The following is a 24889-nucleotide window of genomic DNA, read 5'->3' as shown; positions in this document are numbered from 1 at the left end:
ACCTACCATTACAATTATAGACTGATCATTTCTTTGTCAGTGGGCAAATGTACAAAATCAGCAGGGGATCAAATACTTTTTTCCCTCACTGTATATGTTTGTCAGATATCACCTATCCCAACTGCCATTGGTAATAGAACAGTGACTGTGTATGTGTTCATAGATGCATCTATCAAGCCAGCACTTGGAGACTTGCAAGATGATGTGATGGAGTCCTGACCGATAGACAGGCTTGATACTGACGTCTCTGAATGGAGAGAGACCTGGCACTCAACACATCCACAACGTGGGACTGAAGGGGATTACTAATAATACAGTACAGCAGAAATGTCCAGTATTTGCAACACCCTTTTCATTCCATGGGTCACTGGTGAGCTCTGCCTCTACTCTGACTATTTCTACAGATGGAGAGGACTGTAGATGCTTTTGCCAGACGCCAGCTTTGACCGTTTGATGGGGAAACCATCATTGGGTAGGTTTTATCTGACCTGTTCAAACTTCAACATAGTACCGGTTTGTGTGTCAGATATTACCTATCCTAACTGCCATTGGTAATAGAACAGTGACTATGTGTGTGTGTTCACAGACACATGTATGGAGCCAACAAATGGAGACTTGCAAGATGATGTGATGAAGTCCAGGCTGACAGACAGGCTTGATACTGATGTCTCTAAATGGAGAGAGACCTGGCACAAAGCATTAAAATGTTACTAGACATAACTATTAATTGTATTGTCTTTTTTATTGAATTGAATGGTATCAGTCAATATGGAGAGGGAGAAACCCTGTGTATTCTGCACCAGGATCAGGGAACTCCTGTTGTATACGGGACACCAAACAGGAAGGTATGACCACTCTGACATGTTTGCCAAGGTAGCCCCATTACCACCAGACAAAATGCCGATAGGCACAGTATCTGTATTGGCTGGGAATGACAATGAAAGGTGAAAGGTGGACATCGTTAAACTAGCAGAACACTGCTTCTATGGTATTATGTAAAGGGTTGTTTATTCTACATTGACCTGTTACTCCATTTGAAAGTCATCAAAACACTTAGTTTAGAATATCTACATAAATTCAGCAATTGCATTCTTCTCATATTACTCTGTAGGCTACTGACCTATTCAAAGGCTCCTCCGGCTCAACATCCTCCGCCTGTAGGTTAGTTTGTTGTGATTGAGTGGGAAACAGCTGCGGGCAAGGTTCTGACAGATGGGTGTGTGGCAAGGACACACCCAAGAAACACCCACATCAAACCACACCCCCAAGTCAACTCACATTTGGCTTCTGTCATGGACGCCTGCATTTCATGAGGAGCAAGCCAAAAAACAAGGCCAAATCAGCGGGTGATGATCCCCTTTAACTTGTCGACAAGTAAATAAATGATATGTTGGATTCCGAAGCACCGCGTTATATTTTACAGAGAAGGCTGCAGCAGAAGCGAACTCCTTTGTCGGTGACTCTTTCGTCTGTGTGCGCGATTTGCTGGGGTATAATACGTGTACGCGATTGGCTGGGCAACGACGGCTGGCTGGTGGTAAATTGGTTCATATGGCAGAATATTGTATAGAACAGGGTCTAAATAAAAAAAAAAGTGCTGCATTCGTTGCCTTCCTTTTAGACAGAATAAATAAAACAGGGTTGGGCGAATAACTTGAAAATGTAATCCATAAGCCTACTAATACATTAGTGGGTAAACTCATTTAAACCTGTCTGAAGGCTCTCATATATAGGTTCACTTATGCCCTAAAATACATTTGTTCATATGGGCAGAATATTGTACATACATTCATTCATATGGGCAGAATATTGTTTAAAATAAATAAATAAAAACATGCTGCATTTGTTGCATTCCTTTTATACAGAATAAATAAAACAGGGTTGGGCGAATAACTTGAAAATGTAATCCATAAGCCTACTAATACATTAATTAATTAATTAAAAAACGTGGGACGAAAGTCTTGCTGCGTCTATGAGATGGTGCACTATTAACGGCAGCACAGCTTTATCAAATGTTCTTCTTGATGTTTTAAGCTACGCCATTAAAACAGTTTTTATGGGCACACAAATTCAAAATGATGTGTGCAATTGCAAAATCGAATGCTTCTTACCGAAAGAGTCACCTAACTTGCATGGTTCTTCAATAGGCTATGTGTAGGCTAATAGACCTACTTGTTGGATGCATGTTTGGTATCCAGCTGTTTAGTTAGGCCTAGTGATATTGTCGACCATCATCAGCTGATCCAGTAAAGTGACAAACAACTGTTGTGCTATAGCAAGGGATACAAAAACAGCCAGTGTGGGAAAACGCTGTCCAGAATATGTTGATGTCTCATTTGTGGCGCCAGTGAAGTTGTGATCCATGTTGGATCCAATCCAATACCCATACATTTATGTTGATTATCTGCTATTTTCTGCTTAATTTACAGCAGGGTCTAGAAGATTTAACAGAGAAAGCATGAAGGCAATGAGTTATTGGTTTCATATGTTTCTGTGCATCGGATTGGACACCGAGGTACTGTGCGTAATTGTGTAGGATAGCCTAGGCTATTGCGCGAACACCCAATAGTTTTTTACTTTCTATTATTCAGGACATTTAATGACAACAAATGAGTAGCCTAGTAAACAAAATGATTTGGTAAATTTGAATGATGTAAATAATGAAAATGATGATGGTGAGAGCCCAGTAACAGATAGCCTCTTAATCATAGAGGCTATCGTTACTTTGTGTCTCTAAAATCACAATGTTTCCAATTCTATTGTCATGTGACAAAGAGTCTTTTTTCAGTTGAAATGACCAAATGTCGGCCTTTTACCAGATCCAAATATTTTCACGTGAATTGTTTATTTTCATAAATTCGTTATCCTGTGCTACAAAATATAGGCTTAATATTCTGCCCATATGAAGAATAGACTAAAGAACAGCGACATGATTTAATGAAAAGCAGCAAACAGACACAACATTGTTTCACATTCTCATAAATATAAACAGGCAATGGGCAACAACTGGCTTCACAGTTTGCCCAACAAATAGGCCTACAAGGAAACTCGATGTACTTTATGTTGACAACGTTGAGTGCCTGGGGTCTGTACGCAGTGTAGTACCTTCCACAAAAAGTTTTGCTCGACAAAATGTCACATCTCCAACTCAACCAAAAATGTAAATTAAAGAATGGGATTAAGCCGTTGGCTCAGATGGAATTATCCAAGCACTAGATACATTTCCTTTAAATGTTAATATTTGGTTGCATTGTCAACCAAACACAATTCAATATTACTTTTGTAATGCATGGAATCTCAAACGGCATTGATGGCTGGCATTGATCGTGTACTTTTAACGTAATCTCAACTGCAATCCAGGTCATTTTGGTTCTGCTAGTAGATGAAGCACAGTGACAACACAATCTGTTGAATAAATAAACAATTTGACATTGTATTCCCATTTGAACATTGCTGTGCTTTGAAATGGTTGAAAGCGCAGTGATAGACATTTGGGTGACAACTAAACCAAAAATTAGACATTGTTTTTCCATTGGAATTTGGTTGTGCTTTTAGATGGTTGAAAGCATAGTGATAAAACATTGGAAATTCAACAAGCTTTTAGTTGTCTTTTTGAGTGGGTGAATATAGGTTGTAATCTCATTGATCAACGTCTCAACGAAATGCCCAATTATCCATGTTGAAATGACGTGGTGTGCCCAGTGGGTTGTGACAGTAGACCCAGGTTCTATACCCAGTCCGTAACTTTTGCACGGCAATATTGTTAACAGTGGAGTGAATTGTGAGTGTTTTGTGGCCCTTTGGGGCCTCTCACCATGCCATCCTCCTGGACCCTCTGACAGGAACCAAAGTCCCCCAGCCTGACGTGGCCATCTGCCGTCAGCAGGATGTTGTCAGGTTTGATGTCCCTGCAGAAGGGAGAGTGAAGGATGCCAATCTGTCTATGTGCTTTCAACGGTCTTCCCGTTCCCAGGCCATCTATATGGGATTTCATAGCTAATGTTGCCATGGTTCTTGGAACCCTGCACTCATTTGCGGTGCATGGAACAAAATTAAACCATCAGATGCAGTAGACGGTCCACACTAAAAAACAAATGCAAGTTATTGTATGCTTATATATTCATCCATTCTAGAGTCAACAATGTTCTCGGAACTTCCCTTGTAGGTGTTCCAAAGTAAGGAACAATAGTCCCAGTCGGTATTAAATAGACGTACGGCCCCGCCCACCTGTGGGGAAAACAACCTGTGGTTACCTTGGTTACCCCATTGGCTCACAAAGAAAAACGTAACCTTTTTCAAACACAATTTTCTTGTTGTCTGCTTTTTTAAGTCAATTACAAACCTACATTTAAGAAAAGTACAGCTAGCTACCAACCAGAACATCATTAAGCTAGCCAAGACCAACAACACAAAAAAAACTGACTATAATGCTTCAAGTAGTGAGTGGAGTTACAAACAGTCTATATTAAACAAGTTAATTGTCTTACCTGTCATGAAATGTTTTCCACACACATAGCTACGTCTAGCCTACTTGAACACCGGGTCCCCACAATTTCCGACTCTTACACACTGAATACCCTGAAGCCACAGGGCTCTTCTCGCAGGCTCTGTTTCCCTACGTGGGAGCATTGCGAAATAATGATTGTTTTCCCCAATTTGTGGGCGTGGTCAAGGGGAATTCCTTCTTATGTAAATAGTCTGAGTGTTCTGAGAACATTCCTTCTAGAAACAGAAGAACTTTAGGGGGGCATTGTTTTCAGAACTTTAGGGGGGCATTGTTTTCAGAACTGTAGGGGGGCATTCTAGGAACACCACAAATGGTTTGCTGGATGTTGTCGTCTTTCCGGGTGTCTCTGACTAACTAACCTGTGCACATAGCCCATCCTGTGGATGGAGTCGATGGCCATGACCATCTCAGCCAGGTAGAACTGCGCCATGTCCTCAGGGATACGGTCGCCAAACTTACTGAGCAGGGTCAACAGGTCACCACCCACATAGTAGTCCATCACAAGGTACTGAGAGAGAGAGAGAGAGAGAGAGAGAGAGAGAGAGAGAGAGAGAGAGAGAGAGAGAGAGAGAGAGAGAGAGAGAGAGAGAGATTGTGAAAGGGGAGCGATAATGCCAGTGAAGGTGGAAAGTAAAGAGAGTGAAAGAGAAATTCATTCATTTTTCCTTGGTGTATTTTAAGGGAAAGAAACTGAGGGAAGCTACATTTACACATTTACGCTTCAGTCAAACTAGACAGGGGTTATCCCTAAAGTGACACTGATGAACAGAACAGACAAGAATCTGCCACTGAAACACACAAGGTAGACTGCAGTGTCAGACTTGAAGGTCGAAGTGACCCTGGTACTGAGAGTTTGTTACTGATACCCACCAGGTAATTGTCATCCTGGAAGGCATAGTGCAGCTCAGTGATCCAGCGTCGATCACCCTTCAGCAGAACCTCTCTCTCCTCCTGGTAACAAGCTGTCTACAGGACACACATACAGACACACAGAAACGCAACACAGGTAGAAGGGATGACGTCACATTATGTTTTACACTAGAAGCGAGAAGCCACAAAGGAAGGAAGTCGGTGCTAACACAAAATGTATCCGTTATGTGAATAGGGAGAATGCAGTATACTAAAAAGTTCCTGTGTGTATGTGTGTTTATATTTACCTCTCCTCGCTTCAGCATGTCCCACTTATTCATAACCTTCAGGGCGTACACTTGCTGTGTGCTACGCATCCTCGCCACAGCCACCTATAAATACAGCAACACAAACATGTCACCACGGAGACAAGATTCAATTGTCCAATGTGCACCTTGACCTTCGGCGGTGTCCTCTCACCTCACTGAAGGTCCCTCGACCAATCACCTTCAAGATGTGGAAGTCATCCCTCTTGATGCGCGTCTTCTTCACCTGCCTCACCAGGGGCTCCGCTGTGATTGGATGATAGAAAGTTGTTATTGGACGAGAGAGGGTGTTTGAATAAAAGTTCATGCTAACCAGGGCCGGCATTTTTTATTGATGATGTTTTGTATGGTGAAAATGTTTTATACATTCACGTCCTCCAAAAGCAAGCCTGACACACACTGTTAACAAGAAGGCATTCGGGCATGCTGGCAAGAGCCGTCCGTTTCCTTTTACCTTTCATACAAACACTTCTAAGTGTCATGGGTCAACCAGCCTCCCATGAAATACAACATAGAGAAAGCCAGCACATGCATGTGTATGTCTGTGACTCAGTTGGTAGAGCATGGAGCATGCAATGACAGAATTGTGGGTTCAATTCCTGCTGCACTTATGACGGTAACAAGCACCCACTTCCCCTTTAAGACACTGGTGGTCTGAAATAGTCTAAGAATAGCCACCACGATTAATACCTTTTAAATAAAAGTTTTTCAGCCCATTAGTTTTTCTTTTTTTTCTCCCACGCCTTCTTGTGTGGGGAGGAATGCGTGCAAGACCAAGGCAACATTGTTTTAGTGGGGGAGAGAGAGAGAGAGAGAGAGAGAGAGAGAGAGAGAGAGAGAGAGAGAGAGAGAGAGAGAGAGAGAGAGAGAGAAGCTTCCAGACCTACTCAGCCTTTCAGGCTTGTTGTGGAAACAACAGAATCCTGCAGAGTCCTGTGGCTTCCTTGACTGTGGCTTCTGGCTTCCTTGACTGGGTCCCAAATGGCACCCTATTCCCTATACAGTGCCTTCGGAAAGTATTCAGACCCCTTGAGTTTTTCCACATTTTGTTACGTTACAGCCTTATTCTAAAATTGATTACAGCAATCTACACACAATACCCCATAAAGGACTAAGATTGAATCGTACTACACCGGCTCTGACGCTCGTCGGATGTGGCAGGGCTTAGAAACTATTGTGGACTACAAAGGGAAACCCAGCCGCGAGCTGCCCAGTGAAGCGAGCCTACCATGGAGCTAAATGCCTTTTATGCTCGCTTCAAGGCAAGCAACACTGAAGCATGCATGAGAGCACCAGCTGTTCAAACGACTGTGCGATCACGCTCTCCGTAGCCGATGTGAGCAAGACCTTTAAACAGGTCAACATTCACAAGGCCGTGGAGCCAGACGGATTACCAGGACGTGTCCTCAGAGCATGCGCGGACCAGCTGGCAAGTGTCTTCACTGACATTTTCAACCTCTCCATGGCCGAGTCTGTAATACCTACATGTTTCAAGCAGACCACCATAGTACCTGTGACCAAGAAAGTGAAGGTAACCTGCCTAAATGACTACCTCCCCGTAGCACTCACGTCGGTAGCCAGGAAGTGCTTTGAAAGGCTGGTCATCACTCACTTCAACACCATCATCCCGGAAACCCTAGACCCACTCCAATTTGCATACCGCCCCAACAGATCCACAGATGACACAATCTCAATCGCATTCCACACTGCCCTTTCTCACCTGGACAAAAGGAACACCTATGTGAGAATGCTGTTCATTGACTACAGCTCAGCATTCAACACCATAGTGCCCACAAAGCTCCTCACTAAGCTAAGGACCCTGGGACTTAACACCTCCCTCTACAACTGGATCTTAGACTTCCTGACGGGCCATCCCAGGTGGTAAAGGTAGGCTACAACACATCTGCCACGCTGATCCTCAACACTGGGGCTCCTCAGGGGTGCGTGCTTAGTCCCCTCCTGTACTCCCTGTTCCACCACCACTGCGTGGCCAAGCACGACTCAAACACCATCATTAAGTTTGCTGACGACACAACAGTGGTAGGCATGATCACCGACAACGATGAGGCAGCCTATAGGGAGGAGGTCAGAGACCTGGCAATGTGATGCCAGGACAAAAACCTCTACCTCAATGTGAGCAAGACAAAGGAGCTGATCGTGGACTACAGGAAAAGGAGGGCCGAACAGGCCCCCATTAACATCGACGGGGCTGTAGTGGAGCGGGTCAAGAGTTGCAAGTTCCTTGGTGTCCACATCACCAACAAACTATCATGGTCCATCACACCAAGACAGTAGTGAAGAGGGCATGACAACACCTTTTCCCCCTCAGGAGACTGGAAAGATTTGGCATGGGTCCCCAGATTCTCAAAAAATTCTACAGCTGCACCATCGAGAGGATCCTGACCGGTTGCATCACCGCCTGGTATGGCAACTGCTCGGCATCCAACCGTAAGGCGGTACAGAGGGTAGTGCGTACAGCCCAGTACATCACTGGGGCCAAGCTTCCTGCCATCCAGGACCTCTATACTAGGCGGTGTACAAATTACCTTGACACATTGACTCGGTACCGGTACCCCCTGTATATAGCCTCATTATTGTTATTTTATTTTATTATTATTTTTTTCGAGTATTTTCTTAACTCTATTTGTTGAACTGCATTGTTGGTTAAGGGCTTGTAAGTAAGCGTTTCACGGTAAGGTCTACACCTGTTGAATTCGGTGCATGTGACAAATACAATTTGATTTGATTTGATTTGAATGACAAAGTGAAAACAGGTTTTTAGAAAATTTATTACAAATTAATTATTCAGACTGTTTGCAATGACTCAAAATTGTATCCATTGATCATCCTTGAGATATTTCTACAACTTGATTGGAGTCCACCTGTGGTAAATTCAATTGATTTGGAAGGGAACAGACTTGTCTATATGAGGTCCCACAGTTGACAACGCATGTCAGAGCAAAAACCAAGCCATGAGGTCGAAGGAATTGTCCGTCGGGCTCCGAGACAGGATTGTGTCGAGGCACAGATCCACAAGCATTGAAGGTCCCCAAGAACACAGTGGCCTCCATCATTCTTAAATGGAAGAAGTTTGGAATCACCCAGACTCTTCCTAGAGCTGGGAGACTAATCAGGATCGAGGCAAAGATGTACAGCGCAAAGTACAGAGAGATCCTTGATGAAAACCTACTCCAGAGCGCTCAGGACCTCAGACTGGGGCGAAGGTTCACCTTCCAAAAGAACAATGACCCTAAGCACACAGCCAAGGCAAAGCAGGAGTGGCTTCAGGACAAGTCTCTGAATGTCCTTGAGTGGCCCAGCCAGAGCCCGGACTTGAACCCGATCGAACATCTCTGGAGAGACCTGGAAATAGCTGTGCAGCGACGCTCCCCATCCAACCTCAGAGCTTGAGAGGATCTGCAGAGAAGAATGGGAGAAACTCCCCAAATACAGGTGTGCCAAGCTTGTAGCGTCATACCCAAGAAAACTCGAGGCTGTATTCGCTGCCAAAGGTGCTTCAACAAAGTACTGAGTAAAGGGTCTGAATACTTATGTAAATGTCATATTTCAGTTTTATATTTGTAATACATTTGCAAAAATGTCTAAAAACCAGTTTTTGCTTTGTCATTATGGGGTAGTGTGTGTAGATTGATGAGGGAAAAAACCAATTTAATCAATTTTAGAATAAGGGTGTAACGTAACAAAATGTGAAAAAAGTCAAGGGGTCTGAATACTTTCCGAATGCACTGGGGCCTATAGGGCTCTGGTCAAAAGTAATGCATTAGTGCACGTTTATACTTTGAATGTAGCATTTTCTCTCTGCAGTGGATTTATGTTTATCTGATATAGAAGAACACTAGAAGCTTTTTATTTATTTAAATATAAGGTTTGGTTGGCGTCCCCATATTGTGATAGCATCCAAGGGACTCCCAACTCAGGTCTACCGGACGGCGCCTCTCGGGGGTAAACCTTTTTGTCCCTCGGCATACTGGCCTTTTCTATTTTGTTTCTTCTGTTGGTTATGTTTATTTTACTTTAAACACTATAGAATATGTGTGCATTCACAATTGTAAACTGCACGATCAATTTGGGGTTTTCTGTTATGTTTTTATTTTATGTGTTTGTCTGAACAATATTCCTATCTCAACTCTGTGCAAAGTGTTTTCAAATATCAGGCTCTTCGATATATTTACATCTCAGGCCAACTCATGGGTAGTCTTAACCTCTTAACTTTAAATGTTCGAGGCTTGAACTGCCCTATCAAGAGAATTAGGTGTTTAGAGTATTTATGACGTAAGAATATAGATTTAGCCTTCCTACAGGAGACCCATTTGAAAGCCACTGATATCAATAGATGTTAGAACAAATTTGATAAGACAATAGCCTACTCTTTTGCCCCATGCAAAACTTAGGGTGTTATGATTGTAATTAAGAGGAAACTTAATATGAAGGTGGGGGTCTCTGGGGGAGACACTGAAGGACACTATTGTTATGCCTCTGTATCAATTAATAACTAAATTATGTTTCCATTTATGCACCAAATACATTGTATAATGATTAGAAGACAGGCGCAGGAATACGTATTAGGGTTTTTTATAACTCCACCCAACACAAGGTACGTCATGAAAAAAGACAGGGACGAAGCCCAAAACAAACACATATACTGTATATATAACACAGGGATGTAACACAAACATAAGAGCGAGGTGTAAACCTCTAAACAATACACAGGATGAGACCCGTAATAACAAGAGCACAATACACAGTACTCACGAGACCAATGGACATGGGACAATAATCGACAAGGACAATGGGGAACAGAGGGCACATATATACACATGCTAATAAGTGGAAATGGGATCCAGGTTTGCGTAATGAGACAAGACAGTCCGGGGTTGGTGATAATGATCCAGGTCAGTGACGCCTAGAAGACCGATGACGAAGACCTCCGGAGCTGGTGAACGGAACGAGCAGCAGTACCGGGGGGATCCATGACAACCTGAAGCTTAAATTGTTAGACTTCCCAGATTCCGTGACCATTCTTGGGGGAGATTTTTATTTGACTCTAGATCCTACTATTGATACTACCAGTGCTAATATCTTAGCATGCAGGGCATCTTCAAATTATATTAAGAGCTTTGTAGATGACTCGAACATTGTGGATACCTGGCGCCTAAGAAATCTTAGTATTAGAGACGACACATTATTTTCTCTTCGTCATAAATCTTTTTCACAAATATATATTTTTTTTACCTCCCCTGTTTTTCTGAAATGTATATCCCATGCAGATATTTTACCTATGCTGTTCTCTGACCATTCTCCATTACTGATTATTATTTATTTTGAGATGATGGCGTTTTAATGTTTTTCTTTTGCAGGTTAAGGAATTTTTGCAGGCATTAAGGATTAAGGATTTCTTACAGGTTAATGCACAACCAGGGGTAGACCCACATACATTATGTGAAGTAACAAAGTGTTGCATTAGAGGAATATGTGCTTCCTTTTCACATCAGAATAAAAAACGCAACCTTCAGATTTCTTAATTAGAGCGAGAAATAGCCCATCTAGAGTTGATGCAAAAGTCTAACTATACTGAAGATGGGCAGAGAGAACTCACCGCATTTAAAATTGAGCATACGATGGTGACTAGTTCTAGGGCTGAATTTATTCATTTGAAAGCGAGACAGAATGTCTATGAGAATGCGGATAGACCGAGTAGGCACTTGGCAATAAAATTGAAGCAAACTGAACATTTGTCATCTGTTTCTGTCGTTATGAACAATAACAGTGAACTTTGTACCCTTCCCTCCCAAATGAATCATAGCACCAGGCTGGGAAGACTGAATCTGCAATAGGTAAGCAGCTTGGTTTGAAGAAATCAACTGTGGGAGCAATTATTAGGAAATGGAAGACATACAAGACCACTGATAATCTCCCTCGATCTGGGGCTCCACGCAAGATCTCACCCCGTGAGGTCAAAATGATCACAAGAACGGTGAGCAAAAATCCCAGAACCACTCGGGGGGACCTAGTGAATGACCTGCAGAGAGCTGGGACCAAAGTAACAAAGCCTACCATCAGTAACACACTACGCCGCCAGGGACTCAAATCCTGCAGTGCCAGACGTGTCCCCCTGCTTAAGCCAGTACATGTCCAGGCCCATCTGAAGTTTGCTAGAGTGCATTTGGATGATCCAGAAGAGGATTGGGTGAATGTCACATGGTCAGATGAAACCAAAATATAACTTTTTGGTAAAAACTTGTCGTGTTTGGAGGACAAAGAATGCTGAGTTGCATCCAAAGAACACCATACCTACTGTGAAGCATGGGGGTGGAAACATCATGCTTTGGGGCTGTTTTTCTGCAAAGGGACCAGGACGACTGATCCGTGTAAAGGAAAGAATGAATGGGGCCATGTATTGTGAGATTTTGAGTGAAAACCTCCTTCCATCAGCAAGGGCATTGAAGATGAAACGTGGCTGGGTCTTTCAGCATGACAATGATCCCAAACACACCGCCCGGGCAATGAAGGAGTGGCTTCGTAAGAAGCATTTCAAGGTCCTGGAGTGGCCTAGCCAGTCTCCAGATCTCAACCCCATAGAAAATCTTTGGAGGGAGTTGAAAGTCCGTGTTGCCCAGCGACAGCCCCAAAACATCACTGCTCTAGAGGAGATCTGCATGGAGGAATGGGCCAAAATACCGGCAACAGTGTGTGAAAACCTTGTGAAGACTTACAGAAAACGTTTGACCTGTGTCATTGCCAACAAAGGGTATATAACAAAGTATTGAGAAACTTTTGTTATTGACCAAATACTTATTTTCCACCATAATTTGCAAATAAATTCATTAAAAATCCTACAATGTGATTTTCTGGAATTTTTTTCCTCATTTTGTCTGTCATTGTTGACGTGTACCTATGATGAAAATTACAGGCCTCTCTCATCTTTTTAAGTGGAAGAACTTGCACAATTGGTGGCTGACTAAATAATTTTTTCCCCCCACTGTATATCCTTGCTTTTGAAAGGTGGCAAGGATTCTCTTGAATATTCAAGCTACAGGCCCTTATCAATTTTGAACTGCAATTTTAAACTCTTGCGAAGGTCTTGTCAAAAAGACCTTGGTTAATCCTGAACAATCAGGATTCATAAAGGGTCAGTTAGCCTGAAACAACATACACCGCATATTTCATATTATAGACTCCAACGCCTCTCAACAACAGGCTTGCGCTGTCTACTCATTAAATGCAGAGAAGGCGTTTGACCGTGTGGAATGGGAGTATTTATGGGCTGTTTTGGAATGTTTCGCCTTCGGGTCATTGAATTGTATTTTGTTTTTATTATGGATCCCCATTAGCTGTTGCCAAGCAGCAGCTACTCTTCCTGGGGTCTGGCAAAATTAAGGCAGTTATTTCACAACACACTAAGTGTGTGCCCTCAGGCCCCTACTCCACTACCACATATCTACAACACAAAATCCATGTGTACGTGTGTGTATAGTGCGTATGTTATCATGTGTATGTACGCATGTGGCTGTGCCTATGTTTGTGTTGCTTCACAGGCCCCGCTGTTACATAAGGTGTACTTTTATCTGTTTTTAAAATCTAATTTTGCCCTTTTTCCCAAAATGTAATTGAAGGTGCTCCAAAGCTTTTTACTATCATTCCTATGTAAATTATCTTTGTTTCATAGTGCAGTTTCTTATTATTTTATTCAGTTTAGTCACATGATTTCTCAATTTACAGTATGTTTGCCATTCGGTTGTGCAGCCAGACTTATTTGCCATTCCTTTTGCCTCATCCCTCTCAACCATACAATTTTGCAATTCCTCATCAATCCACAGGGATTTCACAGTTTTTACAGTCATTTTCTTAATGGGTGCATGCTTATTGGGTGCATGCTTCTTTGTAACTTATCATAATGTATTAGTATGGTCCACACCCTATATACAGGTCCCACTGCCCGTGTTCAGACTGACCATCCCTCTGCCACAGAGTTTGTCCTACAAAGATCTACAAGACAGGGTTGTTCTCTGAGTCCCGGCCTATTTGACCTGTCATTAGAACCGCTAGCCCAGGCCATTAAAATATAAATATTTTACCTATTAAAATCAAAGAAACAGTCCACCATATCTCCCTGTATGCTGATGACATCTTACTGTATTTGTACGATATCTCTAATTCTATACCACACGTGCTTGACCTCTTTAAAGAATTCGGCTCTTTCTCTGGCTACAATATTAACTGGTCCAAGTCTATCTTAATACCTCTAAACCCCACAGCTAAACAAGTTACTTTACCCTCTTTACCTATCACTTTAGAAAATAAGGGATTTACATACCTGAGCATTCAAATTTGATCTAATTTGCAACTCATGATTAATGAGAATTTCGTAGCAACATAAAACAAATAAAAAAATACTTAAGTAGATGGTCTCCACTTCATGTTACTCTTTATGGGAGAGTTCCGGTTATTAAAATGAATGTCCTCCCCCGTATTCATTTCCTGTTTTCAATGCTTCCTCTTCCACCCCCAGCCTAGTTTTTTAGGGACATAGATATCTTGGTGAGAAATATTATTTGGAATGGGAAACGTCCTAGATTTAGTCTCTCCACCTTACAAAGTCCAACAAAGTTTGGAGGGCTCTCTTTACCCAACTTTAAACTCTATTATTGGGCATTTCACCTGAGGTCACTAAGTATTTGGCTTGACTCTTCATCTGATGTGCCTTGGCAGAAAATAGAGGAGGCCAAGTCTCACCAAATTAGAATTCAGGGCCTTCCTTCTTCTGGGATAAAGCAAAAAACTGCCTCATCTTTATGGGATCTATTGTTTGGTACCAAATCAATAATTATCTGGGCCCAACTTGCAATTTTCATGAGTTATCTCCTATTTGGAATAACAATTTTATTTGATCTGCCTCTGTGCCCTTTACATTCCATCCTTGGTCTAAACAAGGAATTCATGTTTTGAAGGATATCTTCAACCTGCAAGGGCTTCGTTCCTTTCAAGATCTGAAAGAGTCATTCTCTCCCTGGTTCTTCCTGGGGGGTTTTTAAATCTCAGACTGCGTACAGCGTTGAAAACTTACGGTGTACCATGGGATACTAAACCAAACTTTAATGTCCAGGGAAAGCCGGAATGGTGTCTTCACTATGTGATAGGCTAATGACTCATAATATAAAACATCTACCTGTTATCGATCTGGGAGAAGGACCTACAAAGTGCAGGGTTTGAACCACGATATGGAGCAATATTCTTGCCTCTTCTAAGAGCCTTGCCCATCAACTCATTCATTTCAAATTTGCTCAAAGGTTTTATTTAACCCCAGAGCAAAGGTTCAAAACGAAGTTTGTGGATAGGGATTTTTGTAATAAATGCACCCAATCTGAGGTGGGCAATTATACTGCATGCACATGTTTTGGAGTTGTGTACCGGTAAAGTCTCTTTGGGTTCATGTTGTTAGTGTTTTAAATGGTATTCTTGGCAGGAACCTACCTGCTTGCTCATCCCTCCTCCTGTTGGGTTGTAGCCCTAGCATTTCGTTATCTAATCAAGAGAGGCGGATTGTTATGGCTGCATCAACAGCAGGCAAAAAAACTATTCTAAGGAGTTGGTTTGAACCGTGTATTGCCCTTTGCAGATGTTGGTTGCCTATGTACTTGGACAATGTGCAGCTGGAAAGATCCACTGCCAGACTGCGTAGGGCTAAGCCGGAAACTCTGATCAATTGGTCACATGCTATCTCTCACTTGCAAGATCTAATTTAACAACAATGTGAGACAGCTTTGCCCTGCTCTGTTTTTTTCTCAGTTTTCCTATGTGGCTATGGGTTGGTAGCCGTTGATAATGACATTTGAATAGATCGTTTTAATTTGGAAAAACTGATAACTATTTGTCTTTAATCTATTTTGTTTTGTCCTTTTTCAATTGTATGGTGTTGTTTTTGTTTTTGTGTTTTGACATTTTGTTTGTTTTCCCCCTACTGAACTGTACATATGTATATCTATAAATGTAATTGTCTAGGATATGCAAGAAAAACTAATAAATAATTGTTAAAAAAGGGAAAAGTGGGCCATTTGGGATGCAATCATACACTTACTTTATAGACTATTAAAATGGAGCGATGTACTAGTGCACAGCGGCTGCTGTGACTGACATGTGACTGTCGATTTGGGGAATCTGTCCAGGATTTACATCTGGACCTATACCAATAATATGGGCAGCCATCTTGAGGCTGTACCAAACCATAATCTCTTTAGCCCATATCAATGCTTTGGAACACCCTAGAACAGTGCATTGCAAGACTTTGCGTGCTGTGACCTATCCAAAAAATAAATTATGCAGCCCTCAACACATTTCTTGCGACCCTCCAGATGAACAAGGCAATTTCTAAAACCCAGCCATAATCAATAGGAAGTGGTCACAATCCTCCAGTGGTTTTCAAAGCCCCATTTTGGAAACACTCCACAGAGTGTCTGATAAGATTTCATAGAAGTCATTCACAGGTTGTTCACTGTCTTTGGACCAGTGACCACGTTTACATGCGTACAGTATTCTGGATAATAGCTCATATCATATATTATAAGAGCAACTGCCCCTAAAAAACAACTACTCATTTAGAAAACAGCCTATGTGCCATCGATATGAGTCAGAAACATTTATTATACTGTCAAAATTGACTACAAAGTGTAAATAGGATAATTTTAGTCATTAAGTCAGTCTCATCCAAAACGGAGTTTTGTACCTGAGTATGTCACAATGTAAATGAAGATTGGTTTATTTAAATCCTGCCCACATGCCCACAGCTGGCAGCACACCCGTAATCTTCAATTTGGAGTGTAGCTGTACGCAACCCGATCGTAATGCCCGTGGTAAATTTGTTTCACTTTGGATATCCCTATTGGGCAAGTTAGGGACCATCAGTAAATGGACAACATGTAAAATTTCCAATAGCTCTAAATTTTGATGACCTAAAGGTCATGCACAGTCATCGTATTTTCAAGTAAAAATAGCATTTGAATGACCAAAACATCACCCATAACAGACAAACAGCAGCAATACACAATTACATTTCTATTATTTTGTAACTAATACACTTCACTGATACACTTCTTCACAAGAATTTGTCAAGCCTGAGTTACCTTAGAAGCTTAGACATAAGGGAATGTACATGGAAACAGCATACAATATGTTCCGAATTGTATGTACTGATCAGACATTTATTTTTACATTTTTTACATGTTAGTCATTTAGCAGATGCTCTTATCCAGAGCGACTTACAGTTAGTGAGTGCATACATGTTTGTTTTTCTCATACTGGCCCCCCGTGGGAATCGAACCCACAACCCTGGCGTTGCAAGCGCCATGCTCTACCAACGGAGCTACAAACAAAATATTGATCAACATGAACAATCATGAGAAATAAAGGTGAGAAATAATGGTGAAACATCATTTGACATAAAAGATCATTAGAGCCATAAGCCTAATATAGTCACCAGGCCGCCCTAGAGTGATTTGAACAATTTGTAACACTCATCTCCCGTCCGAATGCTTGAAAATATATATAAAGTGAATTACTTAGGCTTTAGGAAATGCAACCAACTACAGAGATTGTAACTGAACTAAATGACTATCGCCCTGTGACACTCACCTCTGTCATCATGCTTTGAGGGACTATTCAAGGATCATATCACCTCTACCTTACCCGTCACACTAGACCCACTTCAATTTGCTTACCGCCCCAATAGATCCATGCAATCGCCATCACACTGCACACTGCACACTGCCCTATCCCATCTGGACAAGAGGAATACCTATGTAAGAATGCTGTTCATTGACTATAGCTCAGCATTAAGCTCGAGGCCCTGGGTCTGAACCCCGCCCTGTGCAACTGGGTCCTGGACTTCCTGACGGGCCGCCCCCAGGTGGTGAAGGTAGGAAACAACATCTCCACTTCGCTGATCCTCAACACTTGGGCCCCACAAGGGTGCGTGCTCAGCCCCCTCCTATACTCCCTGTTCACCCATGACTGCATGGCCAAGCACGCCTCCAACTCAATCATCAAGTTTGCAGACGACACAACAGTAGTAGGCTTGACTACCAACAATGATGAGACCACCTACAGGGAGGAGGTGAGGGCTCTGGGAGTGTGGTGCCAGGAAAATATCCTCTCACTCAACATCAACAAAACAAAGGAGATGATTGTGGACTTCAGGAAACAGCAGAGGGTGCACCCCCCTATCCACATCGACGGGACCACAGTGGAGAAGGTGGAAAGCTTCAAGTTCCTTGGCGTACACATCACCGACAAACTGAAATGGTCCACCCACGCAGACAGTGTGGTGAAGAAGGCGCAACAGAGCCTCTTCAACCTCAGGAGGCTGAAGAAATTTGGCTTAGCACCTAAAACCCTCACAAACTTTTACAGTTGCACAATTGAGAGCATCCTGTCGGGCTGTATCACCACCTGGTACGGCAACTGCACCGCCCACAACTGCAGGGCTCTCCAGAGGGTGGTGCGGTCTGCCGAACGCATTACCGGGGGCAAGCTACCCGCCCTCCAAGACACATACAACACCTGATGTCACAGGAAGGCCAAAAAGATCATCAAGGACATCAACCACCCGAGCCACTGCCTGTTCACCCCGCTATCATCCAGAAGGCGAGGTCAGTACAGGTGCATCAAAGCTGGGACCGAGAGAATGAAAAACAGCTTCTATCTCAAGGCCATCAGACTGTTAAATAGCCATCACTAGCACATTAGAGGCTGCTGCTGCCTATTGAAATCACTGGCCACTTTAAGAAATGGAACACTAGTCACTTTAATAATGTTTACATATCTTGCACTACTCATCTCATTTGTATATATTGCATTATATTCTATAATATTCTTCTGTATCTTAGTCCATGCCGCTCTGTCATTGCTTGTCCATATATGTATATATTCTTAAATCCCATTCCTTACTAGTTTTGTGTATATTGGGTATATGTTGTGAAATTGTTAGATATTCCTGCACTGTCGGAGCTAGAAGCACAAGCATTTCGCTACACCCGCTATAACATCTGCTAAACACGTGTATGTGACAAATACAATTTTACTTTATTTTATTTTATTTGTAGTTGGTTGCAGTCTCATTTCAATCAAGCAGGCTTCAGTCAACCCCAAGATTGAAACGGGAGACAAATCCAGCTATGGCCTCCTCCAGGCCTCTCACACTGGGCAGACAGGGGTCCTGGGATGGACAGCTCGCACAGCTTCCCCACATATGGCGCTGGATCAAGGGGGACCTCGTTGAAGAGGAGATCCAGGAGTCTGTCTACATAGCCTGTTTTGTTTTAGAAAATGTTTGTTAAATGGGTTGTGAATTTCCTTTTACAAATGTATACAAAAAAACATTTACATAAGTATTCAGACCCTTTACTCAGTACTTTGTTGAAGCACCTTTGGCAGTGATTACAGCCTCGAGTCTTATTGGGTATGATGCTACAAGCTTGGCACACCTGTATTTGGGGAGTTTCTCCCATTCTTCTCAAGCTCTGTCAGGTTGGATGGGGAGCGTCGCTATTTTCAGGTCTCTCCAGAGATGTTCGATCAGGTTCATGTCCGGGCTCTGGCTGGGCCAATCAAGGACATTCATTGACTTGTCCCGAAGCCACTCCTGTGTTGTCTTGGCTGTGTGCTTAGGGTCGTTGTTCTGTTGGAAGGTGAACCTTCGCCCCAGTCTGAGGTCCTGAGCTCTCTGGAGCAGGTTTTCATCAAGGATCTCTCTGTACTTTGCTCTTTTTTTTTTGTCATTTAGCAGACGCTCTTATCCAGAGCAACTTACAGGAGCGTTTAGGGTTAAGTGCCTTGCTCAAGGGCACATCGACAGATTTTTCACCTAGTCGGCTCGGGGATTAGAACCAGCGACCTTTCGGTTACTGGCACAACGCTCTTAACCACTAAGTTACCTGCCGACCCATCCCCACAGCATGATGCTGACACCACCATGCTTCACCGTAGGGATGGTGCCAGGTTTCCTCCAGACGTGACACTTGGCATTCAGGCCAAAGAGTTCAATCTTGGTTTCATCAGACCAGAGAATCTTGTTTCTCATGGTCTGAGAGTCCTTTAGATGCCTGTCGGCAAACTCCAAGCAGGCTGTCATGTGCCTTTTACTGAGAAGTGGCTTCCGTCTTGCCACTCTACCATAAAGGCCTGATTGGAGGAGTGCTGCAGAGATGGTTGTTCTTCTGCAAGGTTCTCCCATCTCCACAGAGGAACTCTGGAGCTCTGTCAGAGTGATCATCGAGTTCTTGGTCACTGCCCTGACCAAGGCCCTTCTCCCCCGATTGCTCAGTTTGGCTGGGCGGCCAGCTCTAGGAAGAGTATTGGTGGTTCCAAACTTCTTCCATTTAAGAATGATGGAGGCCACTGTGTTCTTGGGGACCTTCAATGCTGCAGAAATTGTTTGGTACCCTTCCCCAGATCTGTGCCTTGACACAATCCTGTCTCGGAGCCCTACGGACAATTCCTTCAACCTCATGGCTTGGTTCTTGCTCTGACATGCACTGTCAACTGTGGGACCATATATAGACAGGTGTGTGCCTTTCCAAATCATGTCCAATCAATTGAATTTACCACAGGTGGACACCAAGTCGTAGAAACATCTCAAGGATGTTCAATCTAAACAGGATGCACCTGAGCTCAATTTCGAGTCTCACAGCAAAGGGTCTGAATACTTATGTAAATATAACAAAAATGTGGAAAAAGTCAAGGGGTCTGAATACTTTCTGAATGCACTGTATGTAATGCTTGGATAGTTTCATCTGAGCCGCTGACTTAATCCTATTCTTTAACTTTTATTTTTGGTTTAGTTGGAGACGTGAATTGAACATATCTTTGTTAACTTGTCAACAATTTAATAGGCTATTTACTGTATTGCAAAAGTTATATTGAATTAGTAATTACGTTAGTAACCACTTTATAATAGCAATAAGGCACCTCAGGGGTTTGTGGTATATGGCCAATATACCACGGCTAAGGGCTAAGAACAGCCCTTAGCCGTGGTATATTGGCCATATACCACACCCCCTCGGGCCTTATTGCTTAATTATGTTCTTACTCCCCGACCATCCGCTCAAGAACAAATCGTCCCACCGCTGAATCTAGTTGATGATCCCTACTCTAGGAGGTGCTGCCCAGCCTATTGTTTTTATTTTATTCTGATAGTGGATATAACGTTGAAGATCTGACATTGTTTCAAAGGTACAAATTCAACATATTTTATACAAGGTTTTGCTATGTTGAGAATTCATTTCAATGATGACACAATCTTGTGGTTGAAATTACGTTGAAATTACATTGAAACAGCGTTGATTCAAGCAGTTGTGACCAGTGGGCAGTTACTATTCCAACTACTACTGTTCCCATCTGAACTTCAAAGGTGATACTATGCCACAGTATCCCGTCTAAGATCTGAATATCCCAGGCATCTTATTCGGGTTTCTCAAAACCGGGATGGGAGCTTATTAGTGTTATTTTAAACGGGATATAATAACAAGATACTGGTGTGCATGTAAATGTAAATGTGGTCAATGATAGAGTTTCTACCCATACTAATAGCCCAACATTATGAACCCACCAGACCTGGGTTCAAATCTTTCAAATCCTTTGGGCATTTGATTTAGCCAGCCTGGAGTGCCGGATGGGCCGTGTTTGCAAATGTTCCATTGTGCCAATGGTTCCATTGTGCCAGGCAAGCTCATCAATCACAGTGTAGGAACCCAATAGCCTCTAGCTACCTCTCAGAGAATGGCTATGGGTGAAGTATCCCCTGGATGCTGATCTTAGGTCAGTTTCTGCAATAACGGTTAAGGTTAAGATTGGGGGAGAGGAAGCTGATCTTAGATCTGTACCTATGGGAAACTTCACTCTGGAGTGTCAGAGAATGTGTCCCTGTCAGCAGGACATGCTTGGTTTATGAGAGATGATGATTGTAATGCCACAGGAGAGGATATGAGGTCAGAAATAATCATTCTCGATTTCCACCCATCCTGACCAGCTTTATCCCCCTCCACACACATATACATCAGTGACATGCGGTGAGGTCGATGGCTGGGTAGGCACTGGCTATTATCAAAGCCAGATTTACTCACAAATAAACCTTGATGAAGCCCAAGTTAACATTACAATAGATAGCTCCAAAATTGACAAACAATTTCCAACCAATGTAAATACCAATGTAGCAAAGGTACACAAGTGATAGTCTCTAATGGCGGCATATTTCATATCATCCAACAAAATGACACACTGCTCAACTCAGCTCCGCCATAGACCAATGTAGCATCCACAGTTACAACCAAATATATGGCACTAAAAGACCAATATATGGACACATTTCATCCGAATAGTTTGCAAAGCAAGCTCCATTCACAATGGATTTACAATTCTTCCAATGCACCACGTACAGCGCGCACAAACACACACACCCAATAATATTATTATGTAAAATGTTATTACACACACATACTGTATATAATAAATAAGGTTCAAATTAAATGTCCACATCAACAATCAAAATGACTGAAAAATGCAGTTAAAAACTGTCACGATCGTCTGAAGAAGCGGACCAATACGCAGCGCGTGGAGTGAACATGATGACTTTATTAAATAAAGCAACCACGAAAAAACAACAAATGACGATAGTGAAGTCCTCTGTAACACTGACAGAAACATGGAACAAAAACCCACAAAACCAAGGTGAAACCACACAGTATAAATATGGCTCCCAATCAGAGATAACGAGCCGACAGCTGACACTCGTTACCTCCGATTGGGAGTCATATGACTAAATCAACATCAAAACCAAACATAGAAATGAAACAACTAGATCCCACATAGAACTACACCCAAATGAGAATGACAACCCTGGCTCACTACTAAGAGTCCCGGAGCCAGAACGTCACAGTACCCCCCCCTAAAGGCGCGGACTGCGACCGCGCCTCACAACCCCACAATAGGGGAGGGCTGGGTGGGTGTTGCTCCCCGGAGGCGGTTCCGGCTCCGGGCTTGACCACCACCCCACTATAGTTACTACCCGCTTTCTTAACCTCCTCCCAATGACCACCCTCCACTTAAACCCACCTGGATTAAGGGGCAGCACCGGACTAAGAGGCAGCACCAGGCTGAGGGACAGCACCGGACTAAGGGGCATCACTGGACCAAGGGGCAGCACTGGACTAAGGGGCAGCACCTGACTAAATGGCGGATCCTGGCTGGCTGGCTCTGGCGGATCCTGGCTGGACGGCTCTGGCGGATCCTGGCTGGACGGCTCTGGCGGATCCTGGCTGGACGGCTCATGGCTGGCTGACGGATCTGGCTGCTCATGGCTGGCTGACGGATCTGGCTGCTCATAGCTGGCTGACGGATCTGGCTGCTCATGGCTGGCGGAAGGCTCTGGCTGATCCCGTCTGGCGGAAGGCTCTGGCTGCTCCTGTCTGGCGGAAGGCTCTGGCTGATCCGGTCTGACGGAAGGCTCTGGCTGCTCCTGTCTGGCGGAAGGCTCTGGCTGATCCTGTCTGGCGGAAGGCTCTGGCTGATCCTGTCTGGCGGAGAGCTCTAGCGGCTCCGGTCTGGCGGACGGCTCTGAAGGCTCATGGCAGATGGGCGGCTTTGCAGGCTCAGTACAGACGGGCAGTTCAGACGGCGTTGGGCAGACGGACAGTTCAGACGGCGTTGGGCAGACGGGCAGTTCAGGCGCCGTTGGGCAGACGGGCAGCTCAGACGGCGTTGGGCAGACGGACAGTTCAGGCGCCGTTGGGCAGACGGGCAGTTCAGACGGCGTTGGGCAGACGGACAGTTCAGGCCCCGTTGGGCAGACGGCAGACTCTGGCCGTCTGAGGCGCACCGTAGGCCTGGTGCGTGGTGCCGGAACTGGAGGTACCGGGCTGAGGACACGCATCTCAGGGCTAGTGCGGGGAGAAGCAACAGGGCATGCTTGGCCCTGGGGACGCACCGTAGGCCTGATGCGTGGTGCCGGAACTGGAGGTACCGGGCTGAGGACACGCATCTCAGGGCTAGTGCGGGGAGAAGCAACAGGGCATGCTTGTCCCTGGGGACGCACCGTAGGCCTGATGCGTGGTGCCGGAACTGGAGGTACCGGGCTGAGGACACGCATCTCAGGGCTAGTGCGGGAAGCAGCAACAGGGCATGCTTGGCCCTGGGGACGCACATAAGGCCTAGTGCGGAGAGCAGCAACAGGGCATGCTGGACCCTGGGGACGCACATAAGGCCTAGTGCGGAGAGCAGGAACAGGCCGGGCTGGGCTGGCGACGCGCACCGTATCTCTGGTGCGAGAGGCCGGAACAGGCCGGGCCGGGCTGGCGAAGCGCACCGTATCCCTGGTGCGTGGAGTAGGAACAGGCCGGGCTGGGCTGGCGACGCGCACCGTATCCCTGGTGCGAGTGGCCGGAACAGGCCGGGCCGGGCTGGCGAAGCGCACCGTATCCCTGGTGCGTGGAGTAGGAACAGGCCGGGCTGAGCTGGCGACGCGCACCGTATCCCTGGTGCGAGTGGCCGGAACAGGCCGGGCCGGGCTGGCGAAGCGCACCCTATCCCTGGTGCGTGGAGCAGGAACAGGCCGGGCTGGGCTGGCGACGCGCACCGCATCCCTGGTGCGAGTGGCCGGAACAGGCCGGGCCGGGCTGGCGTAGCACACCGTGGACCTGGTGCTTGGAGTAGGAACAGGCCGGTCCGTACCGGGAACACACACCACTGGCCTCAACCGAGGATCAGGAACGGGCCGGACCGGACTGGCAACACACATCAGTCTTTCACGCCGTGCCACACACACTTCCCTCCCTCTACTCGCCAATGGCTCCCGTACTCCGTTAGCCTTCTCTCCTTTTCTCCCTGTGGCAGCCTCCTGCTGCCCAGCCGCCCAAGCCATGTGCCCCCCCCAAAAAATTTTTTGGGGTTGCCTCCCGTCCTTCCGACGATGGCCCTGCCGATGCCGTTGCTCCTCTCGCCGTCGCCTCTCCACCGTCTCGTTCCATGGTCGGCGATCCATACCATCCAGGATCTCCTCCCAAGTCCAGGACCCTTTACCGTCCAACAGTTCCTCCCATGTCCAGACCCTTTGCTCCTGGACGCGCTGCTTGGTCCTTAGTTGGTGGGTTTTTCTGTCACGATCGTCTGAAGAAGCGGACCAATACGCAGCGCGTGGAGTGAA

The 24889-nt window shown here is 44.6% G+C and overlaps 1 protein-coding gene across 1 annotated transcript in view; it reads right to left on the bottom strand.

The window, feature by feature from the left end:
* dmpk (DM1 protein kinase) overlaps positions 1 to 24889 on the bottom strand; it is a gene marked incomplete at both ends in the record, with an annotated part of 52843 nt that overhangs the window by 20754 nt on the left and 7200 nt on the right. The window contains 5 exons of the mRNA XM_084170218.1: positions 3815 to 3908; positions 4867 to 5015; positions 5378 to 5473; positions 5665 to 5748; positions 5837 to 5928. Of these exons, the coding sequence (XP_084026344.1) occupies positions 3815 to 3908; positions 4867 to 5015; positions 5378 to 5473; positions 5665 to 5748; positions 5837 to 5928 (515 nt within the window). The remainder of the gene's footprint in view (positions 1 to 3814; positions 3909 to 4866; positions 5016 to 5377; positions 5474 to 5664; positions 5749 to 5836; positions 5929 to 24889) is intronic.

This window comes from Coregonus lavaretus (genome assembly GCF_964263955.1).
Source record: "Coregonus lavaretus genome assembly, chromosome: 10".
NCBI lineage: Eukaryota > Metazoa > Chordata > Actinopteri > Salmoniformes > Salmonidae > Coregonus > Coregonus lavaretus.
Note: the sequence above shows the minus strand (reverse complement) of the source record. Positions and strands in the feature narration are given on the sequence as shown.